The sequence below is a fragment of the Pterocles gutturalis genome, unplaced genomic scaffold (assembly GCF_000699245.1).
Source record: "Pterocles gutturalis isolate BGI_N339 unplaced genomic scaffold, ASM69924v1 scaffold37600, whole genome shotgun sequence".
Classification (NCBI taxonomy): domain Eukaryota; kingdom Metazoa; phylum Chordata; class Aves; order Pterocliformes; family Pteroclidae; genus Pterocles; species Pterocles gutturalis.
This window is the reverse complement of record NW_010147127.1, coordinates 3,734-22,450: the sequence shown is the minus strand read 5'-3', so window position 1 is coordinate 22,450 and position 18,717 is coordinate 3,734. Positions and strand designations below refer to the sequence as shown.

Below are 18,717 nucleotides of genomic sequence, written 5' to 3'. Positions count from 1 at the left end.
GCAGAGAATTACATTTGTGTGCTTGTGGAATGCTCTTCCCTGTTTCATGAGGTTTTATTGCAATGCGATTCACATCTATATGTTTCCATGTGGGATGGGCTAATAGTAGTAGTGATTTTATCCAACGCAGGGTAGTAATGTGTTTCCAAGATCCACAGCAGAACACTCATGCACACGTGTGTGCACATGTGTGTGTGTATCCGTGGCACCGGTCCCTTGGCGTCAGTGTACCTCTGCGGGTCTGACTGGCATGAAGGGTTTCTCTGTGGCGCTGTGCACGCATCGCCTGTCTGGCCCCTTCCCACGCCACCGGTGAGCAGTGCCAGTGAGCAGCGGAGGATGTGCGGGTGCTCTCTGCCTGCCTGAAATCAGGAGCTCTTGCGTGTGGGGACAGTGGTGGCGGCGCTTTTTTGTTCAGAGGCAAGTTAACATACTCTCTGAATCTGCTTATTGCTAGCAATTATTGTCATGTTTGTCATCCCACCCGCACATATTGTTAATTTAGCCAAATTATATGCTAGTGAGTTTCTACAGGAGAAAATAAGGACCCCACCAGATGCGTTTTTTAAAATAGCTTAGCATAATGACAGCGTGTGTTCATGTTCCTGTGTGAAATCAAGAGAAGTGATTTTTCATTACTTTGGTTTGTATAGTGACATTTAATTTTGCTCTTCCTAATTTTAATTAAGAAGGGATTTAATCCTTTAATTATAAATTCACCAGAAATGTAGGAGAGGCATAATTATCATATCCTGCTAGAGGTTTTTATTAACAGTTAAAATCTAAGCCTGAAAATTTAATTCTTCAATGGCTATTTCTCACCTAGGTCCTGCTCATCTAGAATATTTTCTACATCTCTCTTTGGGTTTTTTTTCTAGGAGCGGAAGAAGCATGGAGAGAACAACAATGAACTGTTCCTAGCAGATGTTTATGCCTACCAGGGAAAATTCCATGAGGCAGCGAAACTGTACAAAAAGAGTGGCCACGAGAACCTAGCTCTCGAGATGTACTCTGATCTGCGCATGTTTGACTGTGCAAAGGTAGTGTCTTGCAACTGAATATTTACATGCAGAAATATTAGTGTACCTGTAACTGTGTTCAAAGTATGATCCTACGAAAGGATTGGATGAAATGCGCGCTTTGAATTCCAACCTTATTTTCTCAGTTAATTGGTTGAGGTTGTTTTGGCTTATAAGGGGAAGAATGGCTGCATTCTGTGTCCCGATGTGATGGCAGCCTTTTTCTTCAGCTGGGGTACTAGGTTGTGTTTGTATAGTCCCAAACGTGTCTGTGGAATGCATGGCTTTTCAGGGGATTTTTTTTTCGACACTACCAAAGGCAACCCTTTCATTGTGATTAAGTAGTATTATCCATAGTAACTTTCCTTTTTTAAAAACCTACAAATCTCATCTTCATGACTGTTTCTTCCCCATTATCTCGTTCAAGAGTCCCTTTCTTTTGTTCTCTTCCACACATACATGGCTAGTACACATGCGAAGTGGAGGTGAGTGCACCACGCATTTAGTTCACTTCGGTATTATAATGAAAATATTTTTCTTTCAGAGTTTGAACTTAAATAGGTATGTTAGTTCAATACTAATGATTTTATGAAGGGTGTAATATACTAACCTAGTATATTTTTGTTTACTAGAGAATTTTCTTCTGAAGGTTCAATGTGTTGGCTCTTTTTTTTAAACTCTGTTTCCATGTAGAAATAAATGGAATATGGTTTTAAAAAGTGGTAGGTTTGTATGTTGGTAAGAAAGCATTACTTAGCTTTTAAGTCTTCTGTGGTGTTTTCTTATCAAAATCCCTGAGAATGCGTGCACTGTTCAGTCTCATTCATCACTCATCAGAGCCTTGTTCTGCCCAATACAGGACAAAGACTGTACCATGACATGCATGTAAAATGCTTTAGCACAGATTCCACCAACTGTGCTACAGAGAGATCTTTTTCTTCCAAGAGCTTAATATAAATACTTTGGGGCTTTGCTGATCTAAGTCTGACTTCCACTATTTTTGGCTGATGAGTCTTGTTAGCTTCAGTGTTTTGGCTCCTCTTGAACATAAATGTAATTCATAGATGAAAATTTTCCCATAAGTCTTCATAAGAATCTTTTAATTCTTGGCTGTAGTCATGGCTATATTTAACTAGCAAAGAGCAAAGGGTCTTGCGTCTCCTGTCTTTGGGAGTAACTCCATGCAGAGGAAATTAAAGGTAGTTCATCGCATATGAATGAAGCTTCTGGTGCACAATACATGGAAGAATGTGTAGACCCCTTTTGTTTGTAGAACCCTGTTTGTTTTTCCAAGGAAAGGTATATGGGGGATGTGGGGTGTTTTTGTGTTGGGTTTTTTGTTGTTGTTGTTGTTTTAATGCTGTCAGAATTATGCAAAGGGACCCTTGGAGAACTTGGTTTCTTGTGCTTGACTTTGATTAGCTCTGCCTACAGAGTCCAGGCTGGAGGCAGAGGTCAGGAAGTCCTTTGGTATGTGGTCATAGGGTTTTTATCACAGCACCAGATCACAAATTACTGAGAACTCACAAAAAACTCTTTGTGCTATAGGAAGCTGAGCTTTTGATTTTGGATTTATTTTGGTGACCTGAACTAGAAAACAAGTTGTGTCAAAGATATTGTTCAACTTCATTCTTTCGCTGTGGATTTTCATATTCAGAGATCATGATGACATCTTTATAGCGATCCACCTGAACCAGGGCTGCGTGGAGTGGGTCATGCTAGAGCAGAATCCCACGTGGAGCTCGTTAAAGAGCTGACACAGAGATGGGGTATAGTGCTGTACCTGCCGGCTGGCTGCGTCAGGGGAGCTGCTGAACTGTGGCAGCAGAACAGTTCTGTTGTGTGGGTGCTTTTTGTGGGGGTTTTTGCTTGCTTGTTGTTTTGGGTTTTTCAAACCTGAATCAGAATTTACCAGAAATACAGAGGATAAGGTAATTTTCCACTTTTTGCAAAGTAATTTTCCACTTTCTCCTCACCTTTCCACTTCTCTGTTCTCATTTTTCATTTGATAGCTGCTTTAATGGACAGTAGCCTGTTCTGGTAACAGACAAAATTGCCCTTAATCGATCTTTTGGTGTCAAGGTAGTTTGTTGGTTTGGTTTTTTTTTTTTTTTCCTGGCACATGATGTCACCAGATGCGAACCATATGGTGCCAGGACTTGGTGTTGGCAGAAGACCAAACTATCAGAAATATTTCCAAAATGGTCATGATCGCAGCATCCAGGCTTGGTGTTTGCATTCCTTGCAGAAGTCCAGCCAGTTCAGAGGTGCTCTTGCTTCTGAGCAGCTGTCATTCCATCCTTCTAAAAGAACTTCTTAGATATATTGTAATATAATTATCAACTGTCTTGGTGGAAAATTAAATTTCACTCTTTAATTGATTTGTGTCTGGGTATCCTGATGCTAACATATGATTAAGTGGGTATACTGTTGTTAACAAAGCATGGGGTGGGGTTGGGTCGTCTTTGCAAATGCAACTGTACCTTCTTGGCTTGCAAAAGAAAATCTGCAATTTGGAATTGATCTATTACAGTTTTTGATGTTAGCACGATTTTGTTTTGGAAACACATGTTCCTGAAAATCACACAGAAATCATGGTTTGTATCCACTGAAACAGGGTCAACAGAGGGCAAAGCTTGCAAGAAATCAAGCGGGGACATACTTATTACCTCTGAGGTATCTGTATCAACCTTCTCCTAGTCCTCCCAGAATCTCACACTTTTTTTGGTTTTTTTTAATTGAAAGCCCTATCTAAATGGGAGACTTGCCATTGTTTTCTATCAAATGTTGGGCATTGGCTAGTTGCTGAAGGCTGGGTCAGTTCACGTTGCTCTGCGGGCAGTATTTCTTTTCTTAGGAGGCATAACGATATTAATTTTAAAAGCCTGTATGTATTTTAGAATTTGGACAGTAACAATGTTTGTGACCAGAAGGTATTGCAAACTTTTGTATCACACTATTCCAGGATTTTCTGGCATCTGGAGACCCCAAAGACACCAAGATGCTAATAAAGAAACAAGCAGACTGGGCCAAGAATATCAACGAACCAAAAGCAGCAGTGGAGATGTACCTCTCTGCGGGCGAGCACATGAAGGCCATAGAAATCAGTGGGGACCATGGCTGGGTGGATATGTAGGTTTTAGTTCTATCTTGGAGATAATATATAATAAAAATGAAAATGAGTTATTATGGATTCTGCATAATTTTAAAGTAAGACAAAACTTGTTTGATGTGTAACTTTGCTTATATCAAGTTGAGTATTTGAAGCTTGTGTACAATTAAATGTTTTAAAAGTTACATACGTTTAGAGGGTAGGGGCATAAATATGTTACGAAAACAAATGCATTATAACAGTAATGAGTATGCATGGGTTCATCTGTAGAATGAGACTTAACTTCTAACATACGCATGCCTGAAGCTTTTCAGAGCACTCATCACAGCAGTGCTTATGTGACAGCCTGTTCCTGTTGTTTTAAGCTGTTAAGGATAATCATACAGTGTGTAGTGAGGACAACTGGAGCACAGAATCCCTAGAAATTCTGGGGCTACTCCTTTCACTGCTCAAATTCTCCTTGGTTTGCAATAGGTGACATCTTGGGTCATTTGCTGAGTTGCCATAAGATGTTGGACAGGTCACTCAGCCTTCCTGTGCCTCAGTTTTGCTGTGTGGCAAATGGGGTAATGTTTATTCAGGAGGCTTTTGTTCAGGTCAGGGTTGAGGAAGTGTGTCCTGTGTCACTTGGTCAGGTAGGACCTACTGCGTCCCTCCATCTTCATGACTGTGCAAAGAGTCAGATATGGAATTGTACATGTGAGTAAAGATTGAAGGAACAGGTTTCGAGTTTGTAAAAGGAAAGAAAAAAAAAGGATTTTGTTTACTGTAAACAATTTAAGTGTTACATGGTACTACTATTATGATATTTATTAAATAACTGATTAAAGATGAAGTTATTACATTAATTAAACAAAAGGCAAAACAACAAGGCAGAACATGAAACATCTGGCCTTTTTTTACTGTGTCTAGGTTAATTGAAATTGCTCGAAAACTGGATAAAGCTGAGCGTGAGCCTTTGTCAAAATGTGCCTTCTATTTTAAGAAACTTGATAACCCTGGCTACGCAGCAGAAACCTACATGAAGGTTGGTGACCTGAAAGCGTTGGTCCATCTCCACGTGGAGACTCATCACTGGGAAGAAGTAAGCATGCCCTTGATGTCTGTGCTTAAAACCACTACTTCTTATTGTCTCTGCCAGAAAAGGAGACAAATGTCTGGCTTGCTCACTGCTGTAGTGAAAGGAGAATGTGACTCAGAGTATTTAAGTTAATTTTGTATGCTCAGTGTTTGTTTGGTGGTAGGTTTTATTTTCTTTTTTTTGTTGTGTTTTTGTTTGCTGGCTGAATATTTCTTGGTCTCACTTCTGAGCCCCTTTTTTGCTTGTTGAGTCACAGTTGCCCACTTCCTATGGTAGTCCATGGGATGCTTCTAGTCCATCAGGAAGAATAGTAATTATATCATGGGAAATTCTGTTTTGAGCTGTGTTATTTACAATTTGGACACACCTGAGTAGGAATACCATACACATAATTTAGATCTGATGCATGTGTGCTGTGTTAGTGTGGACCCCACTCTATAACTGGATTTATGCTTCTGATTAGGTAAAGTTCTGACTTCACTGGGTTTTCCCATAAAAACATGGGTCTGCCAATTTCTTTAGAAGATATATTCAGTAAAAATAAAAGTATTTTTGTCTCTTGCTGTGAAATCTAAATTTCCTAGATAATCACTTTCAAGTTTCTCTGTTCAATAACCAGACTGTTATTGTGCTTAGCTTCTCTTTTGTTGTTGTTTGCTTTTTATTTTAAAATACATTGGTTTCATACTGGAGAAAATATGGATTATGCTCTCTATTCTGTGCATGTATTTTTATTGTGAATTTATTTAGAGCTAAAGGCTTGATCCCATGGAATATTCTAAACCCTTTAACTGATTAGACCATGCGCTATTCTAAAAATGAATTTTTTAAATTTACCTCAGGCATTTGCTTTGAGTGAAAAGCATCCTGAATTCAAAGATGATGTCTATGTCCCTTATGCTCAGTGGCTAGCAGAGAATGATAGGTTTGAAGAAGCCCAAAAAGGTAAGAATGTCACTGACAGACCACTGGTCACTCGAGATTTACTCCCTACTTTTCCAATACAGAGTATGCAGTCTCTGCCCTGGAGACTTTCTTATCAGTGGGATTCAAAACCAAATAGAATCTGTGTTTTCATACCAGCCTTAAAGTAGCCGGAAGTCCTCTTATTTGATGAGAAAATGTGATGGATCTGTCAAAAAATATGGCATATAAATACAGGTCCAGATTTTCCATCATATTGTATATCTGCATGTGGTGTGTGGCAGCAGTGTTTGGCATCTAACCTGAACTGTCTTTATTAATATTTTTGTCACAATAGAATTCAAAACACTGCAGCCATCTTATAAGCCTGAGTGGAAAGCATAGTTTTACCTTATGTTTGGGTAATGTTTGGTTTATACAAGTAAAATTTTCCTGTTTCTTTAGGAATTTTCCTGTATTTTGTTAGGCTTATAAAAGTACCTTTAAAGAGAACTGTCAACCTTCCATCATGTGGACAGGCTTCAAAATTGAATTCATAAACTGTTCCAGGGACAAGGAGATGTTGAAGCAAGCTCTGTGTGGAGCCAGCACATTTCTACTGCACTCGCTCTTCTCAGGTGCAGCTCCATGTGACTGTTCATCTGCTGTTTCCAGAGCCAGCTCAGATCCAAGTGTATAACTGCTCGTGCTTGTAAGGGCCAAGCCAGTGAACATGCCAGGCGTGATCTGTCTCCACACAAAGCCAATTTGTGTGTGTCAGCACCAAACCTTTCAGCACCTGGCTTTAGGGCAGTTTGGTGGTTTGCACGTAGGACTCTGTGGATACAGGAGTATTGTTCCCAGTTTGTTCCACAAAGCCCTGTGCTGCTGTGGCTCAGCAAATATAAATGTCCCAGAACTACTAGGTGAGCTGGAGACCTTTGTGTAGCTACGTGAGGGTTTGGTTATCTCTGAGCTAGCTGAAGTCGCGAGGCAGCTGTGCTGTGGCATGGAGGTTTTTTGGGGTTGGTTCCCCCCAATCCCCATTACCCTATATGAAGACTGTGTTTGCCAAATGCATGTTTACCAAGTGAGAATTCAGGATCTTACTTTATTCTGGCTTCTGAGCATCAAATAAAGAAATACTCCTAATAAATAAGAGAAGGATACAGTAAACACTGTACTCTTTGAATGATGTTGTGATTTGTAGTGTTTAGAGATTGCCGTTGTTTCTACAGAGATCTAATCATAGCATTTTTGCTCTTTTCTGTATTTAAATAAAAGCAACCAGTGTTGTAGAAAACCTCTGTGCTCAAGAGCTGCTGAGACAGTGCAAAAGCCACAAAATACCTACAGAAGCTTCTCACGTTCCATTACTGTCACTGCTTTCAAGGAGAAAAATACTAGTGTATAATCCTTTTTATCCTGCCCTGGATGGAGTATTTGATATTGGCTGAATAGACTGCTCTTAATTTAAAAACATTAATTTCCGTTAATTGATATAATCGCACTGTAAAATCCCCTTTGTTTTGGCCTTCTTTGTAGCATTTCACAAGGCTGGCAGGCAGAGCGAAGCTGTGAGAGTGCTGGAGCAGCTCACACACAATGCTGTGGTTGAAAGCCGATTTAACGATGCAGCCTATTATTACTGGATGCTTTCCATGCAGTGTTTAGATATAGCCCAAGGTAAGTAACAGAAAGGAAGTTTGTTTGTTACCTTCTTGTGCATGTAGACAAACAGTTTTTGAATTGTGATGCTATTGCTGTAGCCACTTCACTGTTGTGTGGCTTTGGCTTTGTTTGGGTGTTGGGTTTTTTGGTTTTTTTTTTTTTTAATGCTGTGCATAATTCTGGCCTGTGCTATTTTTGTAGTCCCCCTGGTTTTCCCATGTGCTTATTTAAAACAAATAAGCAAAACAGCAAGGTCAGCATGCATAGGCCTCCTTTTGAAATCTGACTGGAATCAAAATCGTGCCTCCTGGGACCATGTATCCTCGTGCAGCTTCCCACAACCCACTGTAACTACAGAAGTGATTGGAGGGTTAATGTACTAGTAAATAAAAGATGATCTTGGAGTGTAAGATACATCTAGTACTTGAACGTAGGTTGGAGAGGTACTTTACAGATTATTGCTGCCATCACAGATAAAACTGATTGTTTGTTAGTTATCATCTTGTATTCTGAATGTATTTCACTGGGAGAGAGGTGGAGCCAGTAGTTAATAGGTGTAATTTAGTAATAATTAATGCAAAAGATTGATCGTACTGCGTTTTGCCTGGTGCTATAAGCACCTTTTTTTTTAATTCAGCTGATGTATGATAGCGCTGATCGGTTACCCCTCAGGTATTTTATAGAGATGCAAATTTTTCCAGCTGGCTTAGTAGTGTATTTAATATTTATGAAACAGATGTTTCAAAACTAATTTTATTTGTAAACTGTGAAGTTACAGATGAGGTTTCCAGTGATGCACACATACTATTTTCTACCTTTAACTAAGGTATAGCCTCTAGCTATGTTAAAACCATTGCCTCAGCTGTTTTGTGTTTTACCTTGCTTGTTTTGTACCAAAAATGGCAAGTCTGTAATTTGTGTTTTGCACAGGTAGGCGGGACACACTTGAACTGGTAGATGCCTCTTTTGGAAGTGGTGGCACTAAAATCATAATATGCTGTTTTCTTCCATCTGAGTCTTATAGACTTATCTTGGAGACTTATACTAATGCCTTTGCCTCCTGCAGAGAATGAACAACAGAAGACTGAAATGTTACAGAAGTTTCACCGCTTCCAGCATTTGGCAGAAGTTTACCATGTCTATCACTTTATTCAAAGATACACTGTAAGATATTCACTTTACAAGTTGTGTATTTATGCTTCCTGAGTACTTTTCTTTAGGGAGTCCAGAAATAACTAGGAATAATTAATGACTTTTCAGGCAATTAAATATTGAGTGTAGATTAGTGATACCTGTATAATAACTTTATTTCTCTGCTTTCTGCTGTGTTCTGTACAAGAAGTTCTGTTGTCTAGTTCCCAAAAGCGCAGTGCAGTTGTAGCAGATCTGTGCTTGTCTGAGTGTGGGTAGAAGATATGATGGTGGCTGACTTCCCACTCCCAGCGCTTTCTTGCCACTTGTGTGGGTTTGGTTCCACCTGACCTGAGCCTCTGGTCCTACACAGGCTACGGTCAGCTTCTCCTTTAATCACGGGACGATGAGATTCAGTAGAAGAAGGCTCCCTAGCTTAGGGATTCCCCCAGCGTGGTGGGTGTGTCAGTGGTGATGGGTGTAAACCACTCCAAAACGATAAGCAGTCAGGAGTGAGGAGCTCCTGCTGCTTCCAGCAATTATAGTAACGTTGCCACCACTGCTGGTGAAAATATCTTTTGTAAAACATTTGAGAAGCTTTGACCTATGCCCTTGCCCAAAAGAAGACACTGCTATGGAGGTCTTTGCTGGTGAGACTACTTCAGACCTTACAGCGGTGGAGCCTCTTGCTGGCCAGTCCACCCTCATTTTTAAAAAGCCTGCTAAAGATTCTGTTTTAGCTACATGGATCTCTTTCTCCTTTTTTCTGCATGTAGCAGGCATGAGCTTTGGTGATAAAGACTTGCAAAACCCACTTGCTATATTCTGTCAGCACCTCTTCTTTTTGCAACTGCATGAAAGAAACGCAGTACTTGAGATGCCTAGTGCTGTGATGCTTACTGACACGAGTTGTTGATTTTCCAGCTTGGAAATCTGTGTCTGTATTTTTAATACTGCAGGAGGAGCCTTTCAGTTTCCACTTGCCTGAAACCCTCTTCAATATTTCCAGGTTTCTGCTTCACAGCTTAACAAAGGAGACTCCTTTGGGGATCTCAAAAGTGTATCCTTCCAATACAGTACAAAATCTAAAAGTTATCTTGTGAGATACATGAAAGGAATAATTGCCGTTGATCCACAATGGAGAGATCTCCTGTAGGCTGTCTTCAGTTTCAGCTGTTGGTTATAGTTAATGGAAACTGACTCTTGTCCCTAAGGAAATAATCAGTATCTTTAAACGACTGTGTGTTTAACTGTGCTGCTGTTTTTTGTTTGTTTGTTTAATAGTTTTGGTGAGCTGTACAAATGAACTAAAGTGTAATTGTGCAAACCACCCACCCAGTCTGGTGTGTCACCTTTGTCAGAGAAGCAGGTTCTAGGATACCAGTCACAGCAGCAGGATATTGGCTGTGGATCTTGACAGCGTTGTCACAAGGAGAGTGATCTGAGACAGGAGGGGGGGAACCAGGAGTTTCACTTCACATGAGGCTGGTATGGCTGTGCAGCGCCTGGCAGGCTAACGTTGTACAGCTTTGTTAGCGCATATTGCAGCTTTGGAGAGCGCTTTGTGAACGGCCTGTGAGAACCCTGCGGAAATGCACCTGTCTGTAGAAGATAACAGGAAGGGTCGCCAGATGCTGCAGGGTTTTCTTGGTTTCACTTCATTTATGGCTTTGGATGGGATGTTAGCTTTCCTTTTCGTAAGTTCCTCACTTACAAATGTATGAGCTTTCATAACATGCCTTGTGACCAGAAGCTTTCTAAACAGCAGTCACCGCTGTACTCTGGTGAAAGGGAAGGACAAGCCTTGGACAGTGACACCGAGCATGTGCTTTACTTCCATAAGGTCGTGTGTGTTCACTTGGTGTCTGTGGGTTGCTGGTGTTGCAAGGTTTTTGGGGTTTTTTTGGCTGGGGAAAAATCCATTCACGCTGAAATTACTGGAATGTTGTGAATGGCATCAGAACATTGAACCAAGGCAATGTCTGTGGGGTCAGTTCCTTACCGTGCTCGTAATTGCCCATAGACGTTTTGATAGTTCTTTCACACTTGTTTTTAAATGCAGTTGTGTAAATAGATTTCTCTTGTTGAAGCCTGTTTAGAGTACTGGTGTTGGATATGCTTCATTGCACAGCTTCTCTGATTAGGAAGAGTATTGCAGTTTGTCCTAAACACCATGTGTATTTTCATTCCTTAATTAAACTATAGCAATACGTTATTTGCCCTGGCAAAACAGAGTAAAGCTCTTGGTGCATATAAACTGGCTCGCCACGCCTATGACAAGTTACAGGGACTGCAGATCCCAGCTAGGTTCCAGAAATCGATTGAGCTGGGCAGCCTGACAATCCGGTCCAAGCCATTCCATGACAGTGAAGTAAGTTGTAATGTGTTTCATGTTAATCATTAATATGTGGCCGAATCCAAGAAGCTGAGTTGCTGTATGCACAAAAAAATCTGAAATACATTATGCATAGCTCTGCGGTATGCTTCTGCTGGAAACACAGTCCTTTTATTGCTGTTCTTCAGGTCAGACTTCCTTTTCTTCCTGCGAACAAATTAAAATCAGTCCTTTTTTATGGGCAGCTTCCATCCTCCCTCTCCTGTCTTGCGTCTACCTTCCTCTCTGCCTATTAATTCTTTCAAGCCTTTTCTCTCCGATCCACATGCAATTACTCCACAGTCTTTGTCTCTCTCTCCAGCTGGAGGTCACTTGTATTTGTCCCACTCTAGCACTCCTCCCCTCCTCCCCCTATTCCTTGAATGACCTTCCTTCCTTAAGTCTTATTTTAACACCTTTTCTTCTTTAACTGAAGTCTGACTTTCTGCAGTGTTCTATAAAGCCATGTCTCATGGAGTACTCGCTAAAAATAAATGGTATTGTGCAAGTGAACATGCACTTGGCCACCTGAAATAATAGAAAGACAATCTTAAGAACTGCCTAAAATAACTGTGTTCTTGAAGGGAGATGAATTAATTGGAGAACTTAAATTTGACGAAGCCTTAGAGCAAAAAACTTTGCTTTGGTAAGCTTCTCTGCGACTTCTTTTGTCACTATGCATTTGATGCAGAATTCTGCTTCTGTTTCTGCAAAGGCAAGGTGAAAATTTAATTGTTAGGATGGTGAAGACAGCTATTTTTAACGTGAAAACTTGCTGTTCTATTAAAAAGGGAAAGCATTTTCAGATGTTAAAGGATCTGATTTCACAGCAGTATTTCTCCAGACTTAGCGCTGATGTAATATCAGTGGTGTAAACCTGAGGAGCCCATATTTTATTGAAATCAAAGAGTCCAGGATGTGCTGATCTGTTTACAATTACTGTGCTCTGTATGTGTCTTTGCAGGAGCTTGTGCCCTTGTGTTATAGGTGCTCTACCAACAACCCTTTGCTAAATAACCTGGGGAACATCTGCATTAACTGCAGGCAACCTTTCGTCTTCTCTGCTTCCTCCTATGGTGCGTTGGAATGTCGCATTCAGTTGTGCTTTTTAAGTAGATAAATGTTAACTGAACAGCGTAGGTTAGTACTTACTTGTTCTCTCTGCAACGTTATTTGGACAAACAAATCTTTCCTTTCAGTGCTGTTAGATTTGGCTGAGCGGCTGCCTGTTGTCCCAGGGACTGCTGGGTTTCCCTGCGCGCCAGCAGCAGCAGTGAAGCATTGCTGTATTGTGAGACGCTGGGTGTGTGAAGTGTTTCATTAACACAGATCAATCCTGTGAGAAGGTGGGGGGTTTTGGGTTTGTTTTAATTTTATCTAAACTTCTTCATGAGAACACGTGGGCAGATCACCACCTTCGTAGAAGCCAGAGGGTGTTCATTTCACAAGGGGCACCGTACCCTCTAGGAGGCATTTTCTGAGTTCTTGCAGGTCACACGCTCCTTGCTTTTCACCCCCCGTTAGAAGTTCTGCATCTGGTCGAGTTCTATTTGGAAGACGGCATCACAGACGAAGAAGCCATAGCTCTCATTGATCTTGAAGCTCCAAGATCGAACAGAAGAGCGAGTAAATGGCAAGAGGTGATGAGTGACCGTATCCTTTTGATTAAAATTGGTTTCTGGTCCTTTCCTTAGGGGGGAAAAAAGCAACAGTTTTGAAGTATTTTTTTTTCCCCTTAGGTTTAACATTTTCTTTTTGTCATATGACTGATGTGAGTACAACTGCATCGTGTTTCCTTTTCAAGTTAGCGTAACAACCAAAGTGATGTTTTAACGAAACCCAGTGTTTTCATAAGGCTTTTTCATCAGGACAATTTGTTTCAATCACATGAAATACTTCTTTTAGCAATGTGTCAAAACCGTAACACAATCAATTGTCATGCTTTACCTCTTCTGTTCTAACTGCTTTCTGTAAAGAATGGGGAGAATCTGCAGTGTGCTACTCACTTCCAATGACAGCTTGCTTTAGAGCTGCCTTCTCTTAGCCAAGGGAAACCAGCATGGACTTTTTTTTTTCCTGCTGGAATCTGTTCTGTGATGCTTTGGCATCCAGTTGCTGTGGGGGCTATGTAACATTAGGTGCACAGTAATGCAAAAGAAAACACAGTCTCTGACTAAAGCTGCTCAGAAATGTAATTTAAATGGGTTGCTTGATTTGTGTTTTGTCATCTGTCAGAAGGGGGCAGAGGGAAGGCAGAGCTGATGTCACACTTGGTTGTGGTCAGATTTGCCATTCTACAGCAGCTGCAATGCTGAATTTCCCCCATCACTGTGAATCTTCTCTGGTACTTTCCATAGTAATCTAAGCGCTGTAGCACTTTGAGAATACTCTGACCCTCTGGAGCAACAAGGACACCAGTCCTGCTGGTACGCTTTCATGTTTATTCTGGGAGTGCTAGCTGCTGTGAGGACAGCTAATTTTATAGGAACTCTTTTTCTTCCTTAAGAAACACATCTAGATGCACAGAGTTTGAAGCTCGATGACACTACGGATGTTATTGAAGAGGATGATCCCTTTACAGCAAAACTGAGCTTTGAGGTGAGAGCCTTACCTGTATCTTCTGGTATGAATGTGTTACAGAGACTGTCACAAGGGAGATGCAAAACGGGGGAGTGGAGGAGAGGGATGGAACTTGAGAAAGGGATTTACCAGTTAATTCCTCTTTAAAAAAAAAAACAAAAAACCAACCAACAAAACAAAAAACCACCAAACTCAAAAACCACAAAACAAGAAAGATTGTAAAATAAACATTCCTGGAATTTGTTTTTATCATCATACAGTGGTACAGCAGGGCTGTACCGCAGGGTATTACTGTACCGAGGTAGGACACCTACAAAACAGCTGTTACTGTGAGGTTTTAATAAAGACTGTGGGCATGGGTGTTCTTTACAAGGAACTGTGTTAAAATGAATAATGGAAGCTCACTGAGACCAAGTGAGAGATGTGGCTGGATGCTGCTGTTGCTGAAGGTGTTGATAAAACGGAGTGAGTTTGGTGGGACCTGACTCAGGCCAATTCTATATTAGCTTTTTCTCCTGAATTTTATTTGCTGCTTCCAAGATCTTACTAATCCTCAAAGGGCTTTGCGGTTGGTAACTAATTCTTTCTAAACCCGCTCTCCTGCAGCAAGGAGGCTCAGAGTTTGTTCCAGTGATTGTGAATCGTGCTGTTCTCCAGTCAATGAGCCGGAGGGACGTCCTGATTAAACGCTGGCCGAAGCCACTGCGCTGGCAGTACTACCGTTCCCTGCTACCAGACGCCTCCATTACCATGTGTCCGTCATGTTTTCAGGTAGTGTTTTCTTGGAGAGGTTTAAAAGAAACCCAAAAATCCCTGCTGAGAACCCTATCGCTGAAAAAATTCTAACCATTGAAACCTCATACTTCAAAAAGTCTTCAACGAATTCCTGAATGATGTAGAGACGGAGAAGGCAATGAAAACCAAAAACTAAGCTGTGTGATGCACAGAGGAGTAGCTGCCTTCTGAAAACTTTGAGGTCGCTGAATCTGAGAAGTTGCACTGACAGCAAGTCAGAGCCTCTCGAGCAAGCCTTGGCTGAACAGCAAATGCTGATTGGTATTTATTTCTTTTTGCTCTGTCTCTGACTTTCAGCTGGGTCTAGCAGGGAAAATCAGTCAGTAACTAAGTTAGCTTGTGGTTCAGTCCCTCTCCTTCCCCTCTCAGGAATGGCTTTCTGAAAAATGGGAATTCAGTCATTTGCTTACACAGAAACTATCTAATTTTTGTCCTTCTGCAAAAGTAATTAATTGATTTGTGCCTCTTCAGCAACATTGGCGGTGGTCTGTGAAATGCTTGCAGTTGTGTTCCAGGTTACAGCTCTCAGGCAATTGGAAGTAAGAGGACCAGTTCTCTTGTAATGGTAGCTTCAGAATTCCCTGCCTCAGAGAAGCTGTTGAGCTCAGTTTGCATTTTCTTTGAGCTAGTCACAGGCTAACTTGTCCCTAAATCTGTTCCCAATTAACAGATGTTTCACACAGAAGACTATGAGCTGCTCGTACTCCAGCATAATTGCTGTCCGTTCTGTCGACGGAGAATAGATGAGTCAAACCAATGAAGAAAAACAATCTTATACCTCAACTGACAGACTTCCCTCTTGGCTTGGCAAAACACCTCTTAGATTCATAGAGTTTTCCTAACAACTTAGTTAAGTCTTCTTGTTCCATTTGGTATGTAAGAGCGGAACTGAGTTGAAGAAATTTAACTTTTTTTTTTTTTTTTTTTAAATGAAAATGTCTGAGTTTTGTGAATGTCCTCTACATTTCCCAGGCAAGCAGCTGAAGTGCCACAGGTTTTTACAGGAATGTTTCTAGGGTCAAGTTCAGCCTTGAAGTAATCTCTTAGCTCTTAACTTATGTTAGAACTTGATTTACTCCTTCATATGTACCTGTTATTGACAGATCTTCAAATAAACAGGACTATTTTTCACTACTCTGTCTCTGAATTTTCTATAATGCTGCTTTGTCTGAGCTTGAAATTGTTTTTTTCCTATTCCATTTAGGCAGGAGCAGCATTAGAGTTTAGAGCTCTTGAGGTGTGATCTTAAGAGTTACACTGATCCTGGCATCGAGGGGCCATCTCAGAGCCACACTGAGAGGAGGAGGAGGGGGTAGAATTCACCCTTGCTAAAATGCAGAATGCCAGGTTCTGCGTGGCGGTAGGTGTTTCATGTTACCCGGCTACCCAGACACGAGCACCTCACCTGCCCCCTGCCCCATGTCTAACCCGAGTAACATCAGCGCGTTTGCCGCTAACGAAAGAACCACTGCTGGCCCCAGGGGCTGGACTGGGTGTATTTGCACGCATATAAATACCGCAGGGTGCCAGGCAGGAACACTGCAGCGGCTGAGGGGCTCCCCACAGCCCCTCCTCTGTACCCAAGACAGGAGGGTTCTTCACTGTCTCGTGAGACTCCTGGCATCTGTCAGTCCTTGCGGCGTTTGTGACCTGAGCGTACCTTCTGGGGTGCACGTGCCCACCTGAGCTCGCGCAGATCCCTTGGCCGTCCTGCTGACCAGCAGTGGTGTGCCGATGGGGTCTTTCTGAGCTGCTTCTCCAGCGTTGCTTCAGTCCAGGGCTGTGCGCAGGGTAGAGGTGAGAGGAAGTGGACCTGCTGCCTTCTGCTTCAGCCTCTTGCTGAGCCTGAGGGGATTGTAATGATGCAGCTGCTCGAGCAAACGTGGTGGGTCAGTCCCAGGCAGAAACTCAGCCCCCATCCAGCAGTTTTCTCACTCCACCCCCCTCCCCGCAGGACTGGGGAGAAAATCAGAAGAGCAAAAGCAAAAAAGCTCCTGGGTTGAGATAAAGGCAGTAAGTGAAGCAAAGCTGTGCGTGCAAACAAAGCAATAAGGAATTTATTCGCTGCTTCCCCGTGGCAGGCAGATGTCCACCCTGCTTCCTGGAGAGCAGGGCCTCGGCATGAGTAATGGTTACTCGGGAAGGGAAACGCCGTAAACACAACATCCTCCTCCTTCCTCCTTTCCCTCAGCTTTTCTTTCTGAGCACAGCAGCATCTGGTGTGAAGCACCGCTTTGGCCAGTTCTGTCCTCTGCCCAGCTCCGGTCTATTGTTGGGGGAAACGGGGGGGAAAAAGAAACCCTGGGTGCTGTGCAGGCACTGCTCAGCCATAGCTACGGCCCTGGTGCGTCACCAGCCCTGGTTTAGACGCAGATCCAACACACAGCACCCATGGCTGCTACGAGGAACGTTAACTCCCAGCCCATCCCAGCCCAACGTCATGCTCCCAGGCAGGTGGCTCTCCTGGGGACGGTCACTGAGTCGTTCTCTGACAGCAGGACAATGTGTGTAGGTAACTGGCAGGGCTGGGTTTGAGCTGGGAAGCAAGAGAGCTCTTGACTTCACTCCAATACAAATTGTGCCCATGTTGCCATGAGCTCTATTGTTGTGACATCCCATCTGTCACAGCCTCCCTTTGTTTTGAGTGGGAAACGGCATTCGCTGTCTGATGCCACTGGCTGAGGTTGCTGGGGGCTGGTAAAGCAGCGACCGCGTAACCAGCACCTTGCACCTGGAACTGGGGATGTCGCTGTGTCTGCCTGAGTGCCTCCTGGAAGTGACACTCTGCAATGGCACCGTGGGCTTTCCGAGTCCCTCAATGGTTCCTGACCAAGTTTGCTTAATTTACCATTTCAAAAACATTCTGTTCTAATTACTGCTCATCTGCTTTTTGACTCATCTGTCACTGTTTGCAATGAAGACTTTACAATTGACAGGGATAAACAATGCTGCTGGAGCTGTGAGCCAGGAGAGGATCCGGCTCCTTCTCCTGGAACCGAGCTGGCTTTGCAGAGCTGGTGGGAATGAAGAATTATAACAATAAACAGATAGGGTTTGCCATGACACAGAGACAAAACGGATCAAGCAAAGACGCTTCTTTCTTTTTCTAAACAACTCTGTGAGTACAGGCTGGGTTTGAAAAGTGTATTGGGCTTTTTGGGGCAAAGCCATCCTCGACACATCCCGTACATGGTGAAGATGTTCTGGTTCCAGACTGCCCCGTGCCACTGAAACTCTTGGGTACCTTCATGATGCAGACTTCCTGGACATACAAGAAGTCCCACCACCACGCTTCGCTCTGAAACCGTTGTGAGTGGTTGACCAGCAGCGTTCCTCCCTTTGCCCTGTTCTGCCCCACTCCTGCTCACCCGTCCTGCTGCGCTGCTCCGCAGTGACGCACGCGGGGCCCTAAGCTCTGCGCAGCAGCTGCTGGCCTCAGCACTGGCTTACTGCATCAGGGCTTACGGTGGCACCTTCGCGTACCGGGCAGATAAACCCCTAATCCTGCCTGTGTGCCCAGGTGCGGGTATGAGCAGCCGCATTCGCAATTAGATAATGGCACCGCTCCGGTCCCGCCAACACATGTGAAAAGTTAATGGAGAGGGACTTAGGGCGAGCGGGGCGTGTGTGGGGACGTGGTGCTTCCACGTTAATGGGAAGGAAGACCTTTGGGACGGTCCAGAGCCATTGTGGCCCACCTGGGGTGCGGACGGCCAGGTCGTCCTTGCTCCGTGCTTGAGGCCCTTCAGACCTTCCCCCCTCAGAGTGAAGGTTTCCCAGCTTGGTCCCTTCTCCAAAGGGAGCGCTGAGCTTTGGGCTTTTTCCCTTTAAACTTTTTGCCTGTGGTGACCTAACCCGCAGGGAGCACTGGTGAAAACCAGCTGAGGCCAAGAGGAGCTGCTGCCCCCCTCACCCCGTGAGCTCCGGCGGCTCCCCCACGTCCTGCGCTGGGTTGGAGCCCCTGGATGGGGCTCTCGCAGGTCCCCCTGCTCCGCTCCTGGCTGCAAGGAGCGCTCGGCACAGCCCCGACCGCAGCCGGGACAGCGAGGGG

General features: G+C 43.2%; 1 protein-coding gene across 2 annotated transcripts in view; it reads left to right on the top strand.

Annotated features, from left to right (window-relative positions):
• The window catches only part of IFT122 (intraflagellar transport 122), a 31,281-nt gene extending 15,817 nt beyond the window's left edge, over positions 1-15,464 (top strand). For both annotated transcript variants that reach the window (XM_010085958.1, XM_010085959.1), the window contains 13 exons: positions 879-1,040; positions 3,985-4,151; positions 5,044-5,215; positions 6,055-6,157; positions 7,661-7,801; positions 8,853-8,950; positions 9,877-9,977; positions 11,123-11,288; positions 12,256-12,367; positions 12,816-12,944; positions 13,810-13,889; positions 14,478-14,642; positions 15,337-15,464. In XM_010085958.1, coding sequence (XP_010084260.1) covers positions 879-1,040; positions 3,985-4,151; positions 5,044-5,215; positions 6,055-6,157; positions 7,661-7,801; positions 8,853-8,950; positions 9,877-9,977; positions 11,123-11,288; positions 12,256-12,367; positions 12,816-12,944; positions 13,810-13,889; positions 14,478-14,642; positions 15,337-15,426 — 1,686 coding nt within the window. In that variant the 3' untranslated portion in view covers positions 15,427-15,464. The remainder of the gene's footprint in view (positions 1-878; positions 1,041-3,984; positions 4,152-5,043; positions 5,216-6,054; positions 6,158-7,660; positions 7,802-8,852; positions 8,951-9,876; positions 9,978-11,122; positions 11,289-12,255; positions 12,368-12,815; positions 12,945-13,809; positions 13,890-14,477; positions 14,643-15,336) is intronic.
• The last annotated feature ends 3,253 nt before the right edge of the window (positions 15,465-18,717 follow it).